This window comes from Dermatophagoides farinae, chromosome 3 (assembly GCF_024713945.1).
Source record: "Dermatophagoides farinae isolate YC_2012a chromosome 3, ASM2471394v1, whole genome shotgun sequence".
NCBI classification, from domain to species: Eukaryota; Metazoa; Arthropoda; class Arachnida; order Sarcoptiformes; family Pyroglyphidae; genus Dermatophagoides; species Dermatophagoides farinae.
Window position 1 is genome coordinate 3,862,138 of NC_134679.1, and position 17,223 is coordinate 3,879,360.

The 17,223-nt window shown below is 35.5% G+C and overlaps 5 protein-coding genes across 5 annotated transcripts; 3 read left to right on the top strand and 2 right to left on the bottom strand.

The window, feature by feature from the left end:
• The first annotated feature begins 745 nt into the window (after positions 1–745).
• On the top strand, positions 746–4,212 carry LOC124495076 (protein apterous). The gene is made up of 6 exons (XM_047058400.2): positions 746–865; positions 963–1,080; positions 1,145–1,317; positions 1,381–1,402; positions 3,691–3,947; positions 4,028–4,212. The coding sequence occupies exons 2-6, from the start codon at positions 1,023–1,025 to the stop codon at positions 4,172–4,174; spliced, it is 657 nt and encodes a 218-aa protein (XP_046914356.2). The 5' UTR covers positions 746–865; positions 963–1,022; the 3' UTR covers positions 4,175–4,212.
• Positions 4,213–9,792: 5,580 nt separating this feature from the next.
• LOC124494743 (uncharacterized) lies at positions 9,793–13,126 on the top strand. Its single transcript, XM_047058000.2, has 4 exons — positions 9,793–10,748; positions 10,807–11,861; positions 11,940–12,232; positions 12,316–13,126. Exons 1-4 carry the CDS (start codon positions 10,279–10,281, stop codon positions 12,811–12,813), a joined length of 2,316 nt encoding a protein of 771 aa, XP_046913956.1. The 5' UTR covers positions 9,793–10,278; the 3' UTR covers positions 12,814–13,126.
• Positions 13,127–13,148: 22 nt separating this feature from the next.
• On the bottom strand, positions 13,149–14,849 carry LOC124494885 (uncharacterized). Its single transcript, XM_047058161.2, has 2 exons — positions 13,990–14,849; positions 13,149–13,926 (listed from the first exon to the last, which is right to left on the bottom strand). Exons 1-2 carry the CDS (start codon positions 14,834–14,836, stop codon positions 13,160–13,162), a joined length of 1,614 nt encoding a protein of 537 aa, XP_046914117.1. The 5' UTR covers positions 14,837–14,849; the 3' UTR covers positions 13,149–13,159.
• A 121-nt stretch (positions 14,850–14,970) lies between these two features.
• LOC124494887 (m-AAA protease-interacting protein 1, mitochondrial) lies at positions 14,971–16,038 on the top strand. Its single transcript, XM_047058163.2, has 2 exons — positions 14,971–15,475; positions 15,531–16,038. The coding sequence occupies exons 1-2, from the start codon at positions 14,999–15,001 to the stop codon at positions 16,008–16,010; spliced, it is 957 nt and encodes a 318-aa protein (XP_046914119.2). The 5' UTR covers positions 14,971–14,998; the 3' UTR covers positions 16,011–16,038.
• On the bottom strand, positions 15,969–17,073 carry LOC124494886 (uncharacterized). Its single transcript, XM_047058162.2, has one exon. It carries the CDS (start codon positions 17,071–17,073, stop codon positions 16,060–16,062), a length of 1,014 nt encoding a protein of 337 aa, XP_046914118.1. The 3' UTR covers positions 15,969–16,059.
• Between the last annotated feature and the right edge of the window lie 150 nt (positions 17,074–17,223).

Here is a 17,223-nt window from a genome sequence, read left to right on the forward strand (position 1 = left end):
ATTTTTTTTCTATCTTCAATGCCGACCAATTCGATTCAATGGTTATTGCTGATGGCTAGATTGTCATCACTTGAGCAATCGACGCCGAATCAAATTGCAAAACTCGATACAGTGATGACGATGTCGATGCTGCTGATGATGATGATCGTGAATTCCCACGCTTCGAATCGAATACCATTCACAATTCACAGACGGTATAGAAAATGTAATGTTCGATAGTCCGGTAGCAAGCTTGTCGAGCAAAGTTCAAAGTTCATTTAATAATTAGGATTTAGTAGGATATCCTATTGCTGTTGCTATATTAAGACTTTTGTTTCTGATTCGATTTACTGATTCCTAACACCTGATTGTAGTGGCCATGACGATTGTCAACATTATCGGAAGAAATTGTTGAAATCAAACTCCGGAAATTGGACATAAGAGATTTAAATCTATGCATCACTAATATTTGTTTCTACATCCGGATGCTGAATCATCATGATCAATATCGATCGAACACTTTGACCCCTAACAAATAAACAGGAAAAGGGCTGACAAAATATATGACAATAATATGTTTGCTTGAGAATATATTTATCGATATTCATCAACAAGCCCGTATTACAATCAAAAACAAGAACAGAAAAAGTTGTTATTATTGACGAAACATCCGTAACAAAGTTATGCTAATTTATGCAACTATGCAAATTAGCAAGACACGTTCCTATGTGTTTGTGTGGATCATCAATTTCATTCGATGTTGTACCGGACTCAAAGATGAATGCAAATTATACCTGCATGAATGCATGATCGGCTACAAAAGAACCAATTTCTCAAACAAAAACGTTTACGATAGCTACGCATGCATGTCTACATGAATGAATGAGTCAGTGAAAAAATATCCGAAACTTTTGTTATTGACTTTGAATAGTTTTATTCTTTGTTTTTTTGTTTTCTTGGTCATTCTATATCCCGTGCTACAGGATGAACAACAGGCGGCAATCGATATCAATGGGATTCGAAATTCACGAGGAATTTGGCTTATGGCTGCTCAAATCGATTGTTATCAATGTGGACAATTGATTGAACCATTGGAATTGGGTAAATTATTTCCTGTCGGTCGATCATGGACAAATTTAATGTCATGGCTCCATGATTTTATTAGCGTTTCGAATACCATATGGTCATAAGCAACTAATACATTACCATGTACGTTGTTTTACCTGTTCTGAATGTTCACGTCAATTGCATAAAGGCGAACTTTATGGCCTGACAACCAATACCCATACTGGACTAAATATATATTGCGAACAACATTATTGTCAACGACAAAGACAAGTACGTAAGACATGTGATGAACAACAAACATTCAATCAGTTTTGTTGCTTCTCTTCTTTACAGTCATCGAAATGTTCGAATCAAGGTATAATGTCTGATGTAAAGTAGCAAATTTTATCCTTTCAATCTTTACGAAATTCAATTCTGTCGAGCTAATTGGCTCCAGCTGTAGAATTCAACGGATCATAATAGAATCGGATTGTTGCAATCACCAAAATCCGATTTTATGACAATCGTTTGACCCGATCCATAACGAAAATGTCAACTGTCAAATGATGGTGTTGAATGAGAGAAACTGACTATTTGTGTCTAAAACTGTCAATATTTAGCTATGGCTCTAGCTAGATATTGATCATAGTATCTATCCATTCATAGCTAACAATGCAGTATCTTGTCGTTTGATTCAAATAATCCTACAAACAAACAACTAAAACAGCTTAAACGACGCACACACACACACACGCGCGACCCAATATTAGTAAAGAACTAGATCGGCTTCAGAGAAAAAAAACCCGATACGATTCTTGAATTTATAAAAAAAAGTTACTATTCTTCAAAAGCCAGATTATTATTGGTTATGGTTATGTGTGTTTGTATATATATATAGAGGAGGAGGCAAAAGATTTCTGGTCCTATAGTCATCATCATTGAATGCATATAAATTAGTTCCAAGGCCGCCTGAATGACGAACATACACACATGAGCGTAAATACAAATGAAAAACGGAATTTGGAACGGTCGTAGTCATCGTCATCATCATCATCATCATCGAGGTTGTAGTGTACACTAATCTGGCAACTTTTTGCCTATCGCCGTGATGTTCTCGTGTGCATCTTTTTATTTTTCTTTTTCTTCTGGCTTATTGATTCTTTTGGATTCTAATAACTTGGTTCTCGTGTTTCCGAACGAAAGAAAATCCGATTATATTACCAGCAACAAGCCAACCGAATTGAACATAAACGAAACAAACAGAGCCGATTGTCTATTTTTTCACAGATAGTTTTATTCGAAGGTTCTTTTTTTCTGGCACGTATAATCAATTCAACAAAAAAAAAAAAATGTCCACCGATTCGACACTTGACAAACGGTAAAATGAATGTGTATGTGTGTCTACATTCTCGGCTAATTATGATCGCAGGCAAGACGAATAAGAAATGAAAGATGATCTCAACCACGATAGATTGACATGTTTATCTCGATAGTAATAGTTGATGTTCCACAATATTCCACAGTGGATCGATGTTATTGCTTAGAGACAGAAAAAACATTCTAGGCTTGGTGGGAAAATCCCATTCGATTTGAATATGTTTAGACAACTATGCTTTTGTCCTTTAACCGAATATTTGTCATGGAAAGAGAGTATCTTTTGTTTATCGACTGAAAATCCAGTTTCTTTTGTACCCAGGATAACAACGGCCGACGTTCGACTTTGCTACTGGTTGTTGGCTATAGCTCAATATTTGTTCCCGTAGAGTCAATTGTTTAGCTTTGTCGTTTGTTTTATTCTTTATGAAACATGAATGCGGTCTCTGTCATGTTATGTACCAAATAATATCTAGAAAAACAGTATGTAGTCAAGTCAGGCCCCAGAAATCAATAGACCATTTGATCGAAGTCAAAAGGATGTGAGTATATCGGTAGTAGTTACATAGTGAGGAGTACCGAAATCCGGACCAGATCAGTTGGTCACGTGTTTACTAAGGGTTCTATGTTTCTTACCCTCTGGATTAATAGAGTGTGTGTGTGTGCATATATATTCAAAAAAAATTCAAATAGGTAATAAAACACGTGCTTACTGTATATACTGTGTTTGGACATTGTTTCCCATTGAGCTTGAACATGTTTTTGTGTATTTGAAACCCGTTTTGTTTTTGAATCCCTCAAATTTCTATTGAAAAGTAATACGTATTTCTCTTATTCATCATCGATTTGTTTGAACTTTGTCATATAGTCAATTCATCATGAACATGATTGATAGGACCACTTATTGATAAATATATTGGACCATCGAGACAATTGTTACCCATCATCATGGATCAAGAACGAATGCTTTTGAACAAAAGGACCTTGTGTGTCTATTTGTTTATTTGTTTGTTCATTCATATGCATATATTTTTGGAAACCTGCTGTGTTCATGGCCTATGGTTGACCTTTGGCTAAAATGTCAGCAAGTGATCATGGTCAAGGACTAAAGAAAATTTGAATATATGATGTAGTTTTTCGATTTGTACAATAGTGTCAATTGTACAGTGACATATTAACACGTAGTTTAAGATTAAATCATTCCATCTTTAGTCGAATTTCTATTTTGACCGATTTCGTTGAAAATCTATGTCGTTTCTTGCATAATGGTTTTTTTTTACATTTTCATAGCTATTGATCGAATAGCTAGAACAACAAATGAAATGAATTCCGGTGAAAGTAATAGTTATTTTCGTGGTCGAAATTTCGAAGAATCGTCTTCATGCAGTCGTATATGGACCAATGGTAGTACAAAACGTATGAGGACCAGTTTTCAGAAATGTCAGCTTGATTTACTGCACCGATGTTTCAAACGAACACATAAGCCGAATGCTGATGAAATGTATCGATTAGTACAACATACTCAGCTTTCTAAACGTGTTCTTCAAGTAAGTGTATGATAAGTCTTGTCCAAAAAAAAAAAAAAATAAAAAAATTTTCAATACCTTTTATCAAAATCCTATGATAGATTTGGTTTCAAAATCAACGATCCAAATGGTCGAGATTGATGATGTCACGACCGCCCATTGTCGGTCCAATCAAAGTTATGGCCTGTACAGTTGCAGCCGAATCATTTGCACAAACCATAGCGATCATTGAACAGCAGCAGCAGTAGTAGTTTTTTTTTATATTGATCATAATAAAGAGAGAGGATCAAACTATAGTTTTTGAAAATTCTATTGCTTCGATGTTTAGTAAAATGTTTACCATTCTCAATTTATTGTTTTTGTTCTTAAAAATTGTTGAATGGTTGATTTGATTGTAACATTGTTAATATTACAATACTTTATATACAGACAACTACAAGACAATCGTAGTCACTGTCTGTTTGTCAATTAGATATTTGATTTATATTCTCGTATACACTAGTTGGTTATTATAACAAAATATATATATCGATTATGCTGATGATGAGTTCATATACTCATTGGCTTTAACAATGTGAATGTTTGTTATTGCAATGCTAAAATGACATTGTCGAAATAATGTTGAATACACACACACACACATACACACACATAGCACAAAAAACACGGGCGTTTAGCTAGCAAATGGTCCGGAAACTTGGCATTCATTGAGGCTAATGTCTGTAAATAGTTATATATTCATAGTCATCATCATCATCATATGAACGTCGAACCATCTGCATAACATAAAATGTCTGTATAAAGTTATATTTAACAAGAACTAAAATCTTTGATGTTCATTTTGTGATTAAATTTGAAAAGGAAACAAATGAAAGAATTATGTATTCATTCATTCATTCATTCATTTAGACTGTCATTCATTTGATCACAAAGATTATGACAACAAAGAGGAATATTCTCTATTGTAGACATTTTTTTTTATTTCCATATTTTTTCAATATCAATTCGTTAATCGCGTACGACAATATAAAAGAAGGTTGAAGAAGATTCTGACAATGTATAGTTGTGTGATGACCCAATAATGAGAGAATCAAGCTATGTCAAGATGATTTGTATATTTGTCGTCATCGAGGCATCGGTGGTAGAAAACAAAAACAAAAATATCAAAGACAGATGAATTTGATTGATGAGCTGCTGCTTTTCATTTTCGATGGGAATGAAGCGACAAGCATCGAATATGAATATCATTTTCATTGTCTCGATTGTTTTGTCCGAATCATCACGATGAAGATGATAGCGATGGGAATAACGAAGATGAAGATTTTTTATTTTCATATGAAATAATATGCAGATGAACAAGGAATATGTATTGTAATTTTTTTAGACTAACTGTGTATAGAATTCTAAAGACAAAAAATTGGCTTGTATGGTGGTCTAAACAACACCGGTGGTGACAGAATCAACAGCTTGATTATTATCAATAATTGGTTATCGTTCCGGTTTTTTTTCATATATGTACATTGTACATTGCGAACGAATAAATCACAGTCGGCATTTTTTGACAGCCATTTATTAGGAATTCGGGTATTCATTTATTCATACTTCATATATTGGATATATGTTATTGTCACCGCTTCACTGATAATCCAAAGTTAGTTGAACAGATGTATAGCAATTAGACTCCTGTTTATTGTAATCAATTATGATAATCAGGTCTAATTTAATAAAGACCTACCACCAATGTTGAAAAACTTAGTTAGTCGAAGGTAGTCAATCCATTAGAGGCATTCATCCCATCATTATCATTATCATTATCATCATCATCATCATCATCATGTGTAGTCGTCAAGATAAACGGATATAGAACTAGTTTTGTTTTCATGTACTTCTAGTAGTGTTTGACATATAATGATCATCAATAGGAATATTTGTTTGTGTCGGTGTTCAACCAACTAGATCAATGATTGTTTTCAGCTCGATATTATCATCATCATAGTATTTAAATATGATGACAATTTCTCGACAAACAACATAACAAAGCCCGGCTGATTATATTATATCGACAAATAAATCTTCACCAATGAATAAATAAACAAAAAAAAAAATAATAAAATTTTTAATAACTGTAAAATTACTCAACCTTATCCATGATGATAAAACTAGAATATATGTTCTTATTTACTTAGATCATAATATTTTTATCAAAAAGAAAACTAGATGACGAAAAATAGATAAGAAAAGCGAGACAAATTGAATTTCACAACCCAATGACGGTGATAGCGAAATCCTACCTATTGGTTAAATACTGATTGAATTGAATTTTATTCGGCTAGTGTGTGTGTGTGTGATGACGATCATGTTGATCGTAGGGCTATCTGAACTGAACAGAAAAACGGCGATGAATAAATGGATTAAATTTTCAGATTACTATCTGTGATTGAAAATTTTTCAATTAAGTCGATATTGCTATACAGATGAAATTTTTCTCATTTTTGTTTGTTTATTCGCCATGTTGATGGCATATAAATCATCAACATTGAATCAAATCAAATAAAAAAAAAGACAGCAGCAGATAATTATCAACAAATTTTGACCTCATCTATTCAATCTGACTATAATCATATCTCATCCATCTATGTTTCAATATGCTACATTTTAGGATTCCATCACTATGAAAACATCCAAGATTGGTTTGTAAAGATGTCAAAGTCAATACTCTTGTTTTTTTTTCTGTATTTGACATACCAATATAAGTCATTCGGGATAAATTCTACATTCATTGCAATCGTACGGTTATTCCTGAGTGTACGTGACTTAAAGCCGAAAAAAAGCTGCTGACAAGCACCTTGCCTTGTTTATTTGTTCCATTTTGTACCATAGCAAATTGTTTCTATCTGTTCCAGAGAAAAAAAAATCATCATACACAGCATGAGTGCTTGTTATTGTCATACTACGACATAAGACAGACAATTGCCATTGTGTTTATGTGTGTGCGAGTGTCATCATTATATCTGTACATCCGTGAATATGGCGTATGGCTAGACCGCTGGATCCCAATTATTTTCAAACCAACTGGAACATTGAGCAAAAGAGACAAAAAGATAGTTGAAATACAACATACACACACCGAACAGGACGAACAAATAGAATCCTGAATGATTAGTCCATCCTCTTTGGTTCATGTTCGTGTGTGTGGTTCAAAACAGTTTCATCGCCAGTATCAAGGTGAAAATTGTGCTATCATTGTGTATATGTGTTCACAAGGCATACATGCCAAGTCGCGTGCCATCCTCATGATCATCATCATCAATTGATGATGATGATCATGATCGTGATGACAATCAAATCAAAGTCGAAAAAAAATAAAATAAAATCGGAAACTTCCGACCAATTGATCGACAATTGCTCTAGATGTCATGGGCAAAAATGAAAAGAGAAAAAAAAACGAATCTCATGGAGAATATGTTTTGCTTGAATCGGAATATACATTGTATCGACACCAATACACACTGATAGATGGAAATGATTGCTTGCTCATTATGGAGTTTGGAGTTGCTCATGCATCAACATAGAAACTATGGTGCACACATCGTATGAGTGTTTTATCTTTATTTTGGAACAAAAATAAAGGGAGAAAAAAGTGTTTTTATTTAAATGATTTACAAAACAGAGATGTTTTTTTTTTGGTTATGGTCCATGGTCTTTCCCGCAAAATAAGAATGAATGTTTTGGGTCGTGTGTATGCGCCCATATATTAGCCAAATATCATAAATCGTATGCTTCATTGTATGGTGCTGTTGTTGTTAATGATGATGACAAGGATTGTTCTCAGATTCGCCGTCGGAACATAGCAGTTGGACACGTGCATATAGCCAAAAAAAAAATTTGCCACCAAAATCTTGTTCATTCAAATTAATATTCGGTTTTTAGATAGGTTACATGAAATATGATCAGATTATTAAAGTAATAGACTTCCATGATGTTGTTGAGATCTTTATGGACTAATTGGTGATGGCGAACCCTTCTGTTGTATGATCAAAAAATGCTTTGAATGAATTCTCGAAACTTGATTCCTTTTTCAGCATTTTCATGATGTTCATTCTTACAAATATGCTCAATCAATTTTTTGTCCTTTTTGATCAGATCGTGCTTATTTATTCAGATTCTATCATCCTCGTGAAAATCTGATTAGTTTTTTCCCTGACAAACATTACCGCAAATCAGTAGGCCAACAAGTGACAAGTGTCATTTCAAGATATCTTAAAGCAACTAGAAATCATCATCTGTCCAACTGACGAATATTCAAACATCATTAAGAGAGAGAGAGAGAGAGAGAGGGAGAGAGAGAATTGATGCTAAGAATGTAGCTCAATATCATAGCAAAGATTGACTGGCGTTGATGAGATATGTAGATTTTGTCATCAACTTGGGTTCAAAAAGTATATCTATAGTAACTGTCGCCTCTCTCTCTCTTTTTCTTCCTCTGAAAAATAATCGTTGATGACATCGAGAACGACAGATGCATCTTCAAATATGTGTGGCATTGATCATTATCAAACACCACTATCATCATCATCATCATCATCCTAGACAAGCTTGTATAACAAATCTGATCACTATTCAGAATCGCTGCAATTGTCATGCAATCCATGCAACTCGATCCAGGATCATAGACAATGTTGAGATTGTCATCATATTTTTTTTCTTTGTTGTCAGGGATCATTGAGCGTATATCATAGGGTCGGCATCTACATGCTTCCATGTCACCATTGATATGTACATGTTGATGATGAGAGCAAACGAAATCGAAACCAAAATCTTTGGACATAGAGAACATGTTTCGAAGAAAACTTGTTCATCATCATATAATGATGATAATGAACCCTCAACTTTGTTAGTTGTGACAAGTGAAGCCACATTTTAAAAGAAAAATAAATCGGCCGCAATTTTGACCAAGTCGAATCGATTTGAAGCCATACTATCATCAGTCTGAATTAGAAAAAAAATCAACTACTATGATGAAAATGATGATCAACACCTTGATGATTTGAGCGAAAAATGACTTTGAAATAATTCTTATCGTTTTTATCTATTTCAATAGCCGAGCAATTGTCACCATCGATGCAAAAAAAAAAAAAAATAAAAATTTGCCGCCAAAGAAACATAATCTAGTTTTGCGAATTAAACATTATTTTTTTCACTAGTACCAAGTTTTTTGTCAAATTTATAGAATTCAAGGAATTGTTGCATGTTAATAATTTAGTAGCTCATCATCATCAATGATGTTTTTGACTGTCATCAGCTATGTTACCTTCAATGTTATGCATGTATCTGTTGTTGTTGTTGTTGTTGTTGTCGTTGTTGTTGTTGTTGTCGTTGTTGTTGTTGTTGTGTTTCAAATCGAATATCGCCGCCAGCATATTGGCACAATGTAAAAGAATAAAGCATCTAATAATATCGACCAATAGAATGGCTATATATATCCCCACAAAAAAACGTATCCGTTATAATCAAAAAAAAAAAAAAAAACAAGAAAAATGATGAATCTTATAAGACGTAACTCGATATTGTTCAAGCGCGTTTGCTATTTGACTCTCATTCTTTCTTTATTTTATCGTTTTGGTTTTTCTGTATTCGTAGTTCGTAGTCGTCTTCAATTGAATGAATCACTATCAGTAACATGCTTTTGTTATGATGGGCGGCATCATAAGGCCGTCCATAAGGCGGTTCTTGTATATGAGCATTAATACAACAAATAAGGTTGGCAAATGTATTTCAAAACATTTGTTATTGAATGAATGTTTCACATACGAAAATGACAGAGTTTTTTATGTTTTTAAAATCGGGCGCTTTACTTTCTGGCAGTGATTATTTGTCCAGATGAACTCTGGTGCAACGCATCGTCTATAGACAGTTCTTGATTCATATTATTCAACATTATGGCTAACAGAATAGTTTTTTACTTGTCATATGTGTGTGTTTGTGTGCATCAATTCTTTCGTTTCGGTATTACGATCAAATTATTTTCGCAAAATAAATGACAATAGTGGATGATGGGCGCGACAATCACCCAACAACCATAGTATAACGGTAAATTCGATCTGGGTTGAACACGGATAGATCTAAAAATGAACTACGATTCAAGTTGAACAGAAAATTGTAGTGTGTGTGTGTGTGTGTTGATGCAATAGAGCAATCGATCGAACCATAGCCTTACATCTGATTGATGCATACGGATGATGATTCGCCATTGTAATCATTATCAACCATCAAAAGCAATTGACCACATGTTATTGAAAGTATCACCAACAGTCATTATAAATCACGAAATAAGGTGGTGTGCAATCAAGCCATGATTCTACCTGTATCGTCTTTGTCAATATCATCGTCTTCATCATCACCATCGTATTCATTATCTTCTTCATCCTCTTCTATGATGATCAAGGAGGAAGCATCATCATTATCGATAAAAACATCGACCTCATCAACATCATCAGTGGTCATGATGAGCGATATAATGACGAATCCAGCAGCAGATTCGGTTCCAATCGGTTCATCATTATCGCCAAATTCATCATCAACGACTGTTGTACAGGCATCAACAATTCCCGAAAACGGCAATATGCAAATGATCAAATGTGACTCAATGGTTGAATGTGCAGGCTGTGGTTCTCATATTTTTGATCGTTATTATTTATCGGCTGTTGACCAACACTGGCATGTATCTTGCCTCAAATGTTCCCAGTGCAAAGTGAATCTTCAGGCTGAACCAAGCTGCTTCTCAAGAGATGGTCTCATATTTTGTAAATCTGATTATTACAGGTAATATTGACAAGGTCTTATAGAACAATGGAGAATATTAATCATGTTTTCTATTCAGGCTATTCACTATGCGTCGTTGTAACCGCTGTGGTGAAGGAATATATGCATCAGAATTGGTTATGCGTGTCCGAGATCATAATGTCTATCATCTTCAATGTTTCACTTGCGCCTGGTGTAATGTAACACTTGCACAAGGTGACCTGTTTGGTGTCCGCGATAATCTTGTCTATTGTCGAAACCATTATGAAATGTTGTCCACCAACAATGGTCAGATAGGAAATCCTCCCTTATCACCGATTCGTTGCTATGAATCAACTTCTACACCCCCACCACAATTGAATTCAACACTGTATTCATCATCATTAGGTTCAATATCATCGACACCATCTGATTTACTGAATCGTCATCATCATATGCAGACCTCCCACCCAGTACATCATTATCATCATCACCATTCTCATTCATCATCATCATCGTCACCAAATGCTCTTCATCATTATCATAACATGAATCAATCATTTCATCATCAAGTTCATTTAGGACAACATCATCATTCCTCTGGACCATTATCATCATCTTCACCACCATCGGCATCGATACATCTTAATGATTCACATCTAATGGGCGATATTTGTAGTACTATGGCTGCCACACCTTATCCATCAACGGGTCAACATCATTTACCTTATTCACCATTGTCCATAACAAATTTATCTAGCGGTGGGGGTGGTGGCAGCGGTAGTCCAGCTACACCTGTAGGAGGAGGAGGAGGATCATCAATGCAGAATTCTATGAATGGTCAATCGCCATCAACTACATCAGTGACGACCACTACGACCAATACTGGACAAAGTATTCGAAAAGGTCGACCACGAAAACGTAAAAATGTTACGACCAGTAATCATCAACATCATCAACACAATCATCATCATCATCAACAACAGTCACAGCTAAGTAATTCTCCTCATTCACATGGCCACCAGCAGCAACATCATTCCAATTCTCATTCACAATCCGATCCGGAAAGCGGTGCAATTAATTCGTTATCACACGAATCTCTATCATCACCACCAGCACCATCGTCGCGTAATGCTCATAGTCCAGTTTTGACAAGTAAGTCGAATTGTATAAATGATAATCGCATGTTTATCTTTTGATTATGAATTCCATTGTGTAATCTATATTCGATAGATTCATTGGATGGTGGTGGTGGTCCATTGTCAGGTCTAGCTGCATCGATTGAAAATTCATGCAATTCACAATTGGCCTCATCAGCATTGAATAGTCTTTCTTCACATCAATCATTAGGTAGCAGCGGTAACGGTGGTAATAGTTCGAATCAACGTACAAAACGAATGCGAACATCATTCAAACATCATCAATTAAGAACGATGAAAAGCTATTTTGGTATCAATCAAAATCCAGATGCTAAAGACCTAAAAGCATTGGCCCAGAAAACTGGATTGTCTAAACGAGTCTTGCAGGTACGTGTGTGTTTGCGTGTTCACAATGGATGCTGTGATTGTATACAGATTATATAATGATGATAATGGCTGTCAATTTGTAGGTATGGTTCCAGAATGCTCGTGCCAAATGGCGGCGTAATAATCTGAAAATGATGCCCGATACTCAACATGAATTGGGCCTGAATGGTCAGACAATGTTGAACACTGCAATCGGCTCACATAATCCATCCACGCCTTCAACCATTATTAGTAGTCCTAGTGGATCGACCAGACCTTATTCATCACCATCACCGGCTGCTCTATCACCACCATCATCAGTGACGGCCGATACCTCATCGTTAAGTCATCAAGCGGCAATAATTTCTGTATCGAATGCAGTAGCTACAGCAGGAGGACCATCACCACAGTCGATTCCATCATCAAAATCCAATTTACAGGAAGCAGCAGCTTTCGTAAGTGGCGGAAGAGGATCGGGGACGAACACGAATGAACATCATCATCACCATCATCATCATCATCTAAATTCTTCGTCATCATCATCATCATCATCAATTGCCACTGGAAACCTGATCTCGATGAATTTTCAAGAATTATACTGAACACCATCGACAGAATATTTTCCAACTAATTGCAGATTTGTAAATATTTTTGTGTGTTCAATAATATCAGTAGGTCGTCAATAGGAGATCCAAAAACAGAGTAGGGTCACACAATTCTTATACTTTGATTGTTCTACTTAAAAACTTTCCTTCGCCAATTGATGAATGAATGAATGAATGAATAACACACCAATTATAAACAATTAATCGCGTGCATAAAGCGCAAATAGCAGCAATGATTAATGCATAAAATTACTTGGGCTGTATATATGGATCGATTTTTAGAATGTTTTGAATAAATAAAAAAAAATAAGTAATAAACTGTTCGCAAATTAGAACATCATCATCATTTATTCGCCAAAGCTTTATATTGTGATACGGATCGAACTTTTTGGTGTTTCAACATTAATTGATAATAATCTTCACCAGCAGAACTAAATTGATGTAGTGAATCGTTTCTTGCCGGTTGTTTCTTATTTTCAATCGGTCGCGGCTTATCGTTTGTTGGCTTATGATATTTTCCTAATGTCAAGTTATCATGTCCATACGCGATAGTGGCTCCGACTGGTGTTTGGCGTTGTTGTCGTTTGAAATGTCTTCGTATTCCACCGGCTAACAAACCTGGTTTGACGAATGTTGAAATGGATTTAATTTCATTTTTACGTTTGATAAGCATATTATAATAACTATCCATATCGGTAGATGTATCAGTTGTTGTGGTGATTCGACGATCATCCTCATATCCTTTGTTGTCTGGTTGATTGCGGCTAGTTACAAGCGATTGTGCTTCATCACTACGATAACTATGCCATCGATTCCGATTGTTGGCCACAGGACGTCGTCGTTGTTTGTGTCCATGGCCATGTCGTTGTGCACGAGCCCATGTATCTTGTAGCTGTTGACGCCAATGTTGGTCGGATGGTAATTGAATGTAATTGATACAAATGGCTAATGGTATGGCCATGCAAACGACACAGAAATAAAGGAAAACACTGAATCCGGTGGTCACCAACCAAAATGTATCAGCGCGGAACAAATGATTCGCTTCGTTCACTCTGTGGAATTGATTCTTGGTCGATAGTTCGCACGCGAATCCAGCAGTCATGAAACCAACTAAAACGATTATTGTATAAATGAATGTAAGTATAGGTAAGAATATGAAATAAAAATGATTACTTAGAAGCACAATCAGTAGGTAGACGAATCGTGCCAACTTGCAGAATCCTCGACCCATATTGTTATGATAATAGACTTTGATGACATAACGAAAAGGCAGGATGAGAAGAATAAACGCAGCACAACTTAGTCCACAGGAAATCAAACCAAGCACGAATATCATCTGCAAACGGCATTCAGCGCCAGGTTGAGAACATTTAGACATGAAAGTAAATGCATTCAATGCATATATAATGTTCAAGGATGCATAAATGAAATAATAGGTCTCCAAACAGGTTACATTGCTTGTGGGTCGTATGTCATCTTCTATTTCGGTCAATTTTTCACGACCAAATGGAAAGGCTCGAACTTTTTGCATGAAATGCTCTTCGCCAATTGGAAATTGGACAGTAGCAATTATTGAATTAGCTTGGTCCACATCTTGTAGCTCAACAGAATCGACCAATATTGAACCACGGCCATTATGATACAGGGTGACACATTTGATATCCTGATATCGTTCACAAGTACGGATGAATATTTTGGCACAATGTAGACCTTTGTACAAAGTGGCACGATCCATTATTTCTGGCATGAATGGAATGTCTCGACAACGTCGAATTGAATGATCGATCCGTACGGTAACTGTTGTCGTTTCGGGTTCATATGTAGATGAAATACCGGCAAATAGCAAACGAAGAACGTATTGATGTTGATAATTAAGAAAGTTACAATCATCATAAACTGTCATCAGGATGTATGGCGAAATGAACAGACGAACTAAACATATCAATACAATAAATATGATAAAGGTAGCCACGACCGTTATAAACGGAGCACTTGGTCGAAAATCACTTTCGAAAAACATGAACCAAGTATCACGGAACAAGGAATTGTAATCGCCATTTATTAATGTAACTAACGAGACTTTATATATAAGCCCAGAATAAAGTTCGATTGAATTCAAAATATCGAATAATTGTTTACGAAAAACTTCTCAACAATCGTGTTTCCCTGACATTTTTCCCATATGTTGTGGTCGTATTTGTTCGAAGTTGATTTTGTTTATTTTGATCAGGCAATGGTTATCATCAAACCCTTTTTATACAGGCCATTACCACTCGCTAGTCGATGGTTTAAATGCATCAATAGACAATTCTCATCACAACGAACTATAATCCAAGCACTTGATCCCATTGTTTCAATGACAAAAGGCGTCAACCATAAAATAAAGGAAAAAATTTTGATTAAATCACGAACAACGATCCGACCATTAAGTTCTTCATCATCTGGTACTTCGGAGAAATTAGATGATGATTCGAACAACCAAAAAGGTGACGAAGATGATGATGAGCAAGGTTCGATTCCTTTACTGATGAACTTTATACCAAGAGGAATGCCGAATTTATTCATGTCATTAAAGAATTTTTACATTATCAATATGGTCATACGAAATCAGATTGATAGGAATTTTACATTCAAAGATTTTGTCGAAGGTGCAAAGCAAGTATGTTGATTATGAATCAAATTAAAAATCTACATTCTTTCATTGTCGTTTACAGGCATTGATTCATGTGTCCTCGCATTTGGCCAACAACCAGCTGGATGATTTGGAAGGATTCATTGAACCGAATGCCTTGACAGAAATACGTCGAAATTATGAAAAGCTTAGCATGGCTCAACGTCAAGAATTTCAACTACAAGCCAACGATATTGTACTATGTTTCGCTCATCATATCAATGTGACCACGATGAAAGAAGAATTTACTGGCACTCGTAAACATGTGGTCAACTTATTTATCGTATTCGATTGCATTAAAAATCTACAGGAAACATTAGAAGAGAAAGCTCGTTCAAATCAAAAGATCAATGCACGAGAACTATTTCGTGAATTCAATGACCATAAATTCATTTGTAATTATGAATTTCAACGTGAATATATCGAAGGTGTACACGGCGTTGATGATATGAAAAAAACTGATTGGATAATCACAAAATTGTTACACATTAAAGAAAAAGATTTAATTAAATTGTATATGTAAAGTAAAATCATTCAATTAATCAGAAAAATTAATCAAAACATCTGTATCATTATTTCCTTCTTCGTCGTGATTTGGTGTTTACTTTAACTTGTTGTTTTTTTGCTTCAATTCGAGCCAGTATCTCACGTTCTGCTGGTGTCATCACAGTTTGTTTTTTCTCATCATTCTCAGAATCTGATTTTGATTGTGCTGTATACTTTGATCGGCGTGTTTTTCCCACAGCTTCAGGCGAGACACTAGCATCGCTATTGTTATTGATAGCTGCAATCGATTGTCGAATTTTTTCGTAGCGTAACTGTGAAGGAGTTCGAGATACAAGCGATTTTCTACCTCGTTTTGATCGAATACTAACATTTTGTTCTTCAATCATCTCACTATCCTGGACTGTCGATGCTTCCATAGCAGTTAATTGCGATAGTTTTTGTTCCTGTGCATTACGATGATTGTTGATCGAGGGACGCATATTGTCGAAATCATGAGCCATTCGTGTTGACGATTCAATCATATCTGGCGAATGGACTCTAAGTGTTGAAGCAGAAGTGCCAATCTGTTGGTCTTGTTCTGTATTAGTTTGCATTTCTGGACTGGCATGACTGCCGATTTGGGATTTTCGTTTGTTGATTCTCTGTACGATCGAATCAAAGACTTTCTTTGATGGTGTTTCCGATAAGTTCGTTCCATAACGGTTCATATTTTCCGGATTATCTCTGTCATTGTCTTGAGAATAAGAAAAGCTTTGATCGGCAATGTAGACATCGTATTTGCGTTTCTTGATTGGGATGCCCATTTGATAGTCGTAACAAACCGTGCCCACAGGTGGATCTTTGGTCAATGTTACTTGAAACGGTTGACTTTCTTGTAAGGCAGCCAAATATCGGCGTAACAAGGATCGTTGAGCCAAAGAAATTTCCTTGATCAAAGGTAAATCTCGTTCTAAATCCATAGCAGTCAATGACAACTTTGTTCGATAGTCATGATCAATCAATGTTTGAATGGTATCAGGTTCAATTTCTTGGGCTTGTCGGAGAAAAAATTTGACAAAACAATCTTCAATGCTTTCCATGATGATACGTTAAATCAGTTTGCTCAATTCACGAAATTCGAATAACAATTATTGAATACTAAAACAACATGCAAGCCGCCGTTCAATGCTGTTGTTGATGGTGAAAAAACGGCGCAATTTCCATACTATCGATTGTATCGTTTGATTTCT

What these genes read in the sequence shown, in the direction of transcription:
- LOC124494885 (XM_047058161.2), bottom strand. Translation starts at nt 14,836, where the DNA reads ATGTTTTTCGAAAGTGATTTTCGACCAAGTGCTCCGTTTATAACGGTC. An exon ending in CCTACTGATTGTGCTTCTAA is followed by an intron (nt 13,927 to 13,989) that starts GTAATCATTTTT and finishes TAATCGTTTTAG; the next exon opens with TTGGTTTCATGACTGCTGGA.
- LOC124495076 (XM_047058400.2), top strand. Translation starts at nt 1,023, where the DNA reads ATGGCTGCTCAAATCGATTGTTATCAATGTGGACAATTGATTGAACCA. An exon ending in ATTGTCAACGACAAAGACAA is followed by an intron (nt 1,318 to 1,380) that starts GTACGTAAGACA and finishes TCTTCTTTACAG; the next exon opens with TCATCGAAATGTTCGAATCA. An exon ending in ATCGAAATGTTCGAATCAAG is followed by an intron (nt 1,403 to 3,690) that starts GTATAATGTCTG and finishes ACATTTTCATAG; the next exon opens with CTATTGATCGAATAGCTAGA.
- LOC124494743 (XM_047058000.2), top strand. Translation starts at nt 10,279, where the DNA reads ATGATTCTACCTGTATCGTCTTTGTCAATATCATCGTCTTCATCATCA. An exon ending in TCATAGTCCAGTTTTGACAA is followed by an intron (nt 11,862 to 11,939) that starts GTAAGTCGAATT and finishes TATATTCGATAG; the next exon opens with ATTCATTGGATGGTGGTGGT. An exon ending in TGTCTAAACGAGTCTTGCAG is followed by an intron (nt 12,233 to 12,315) that starts GTACGTGTGTGT and finishes GTCAATTTGTAG; the next exon opens with GTATGGTTCCAGAATGCTCG.
- LOC124494887 (XM_047058163.2), top strand. Translation starts at nt 14,999, where the DNA reads ATGTTGTGGTCGTATTTGTTCGAAGTTGATTTTGTTTATTTTGATCAG. An exon ending in TTGTCGAAGGTGCAAAGCAA is followed by an intron (nt 15,476 to 15,530) that starts GTATGTTGATTA and finishes TGTCGTTTACAG; the next exon opens with GCATTGATTCATGTGTCCTC.
- LOC124494886 (XM_047058162.2), bottom strand. Translation starts at nt 17,073, where the DNA reads ATGGAAAGCATTGAAGATTGTTTTGTCAAATTTTTTCTCCGACAAGCC.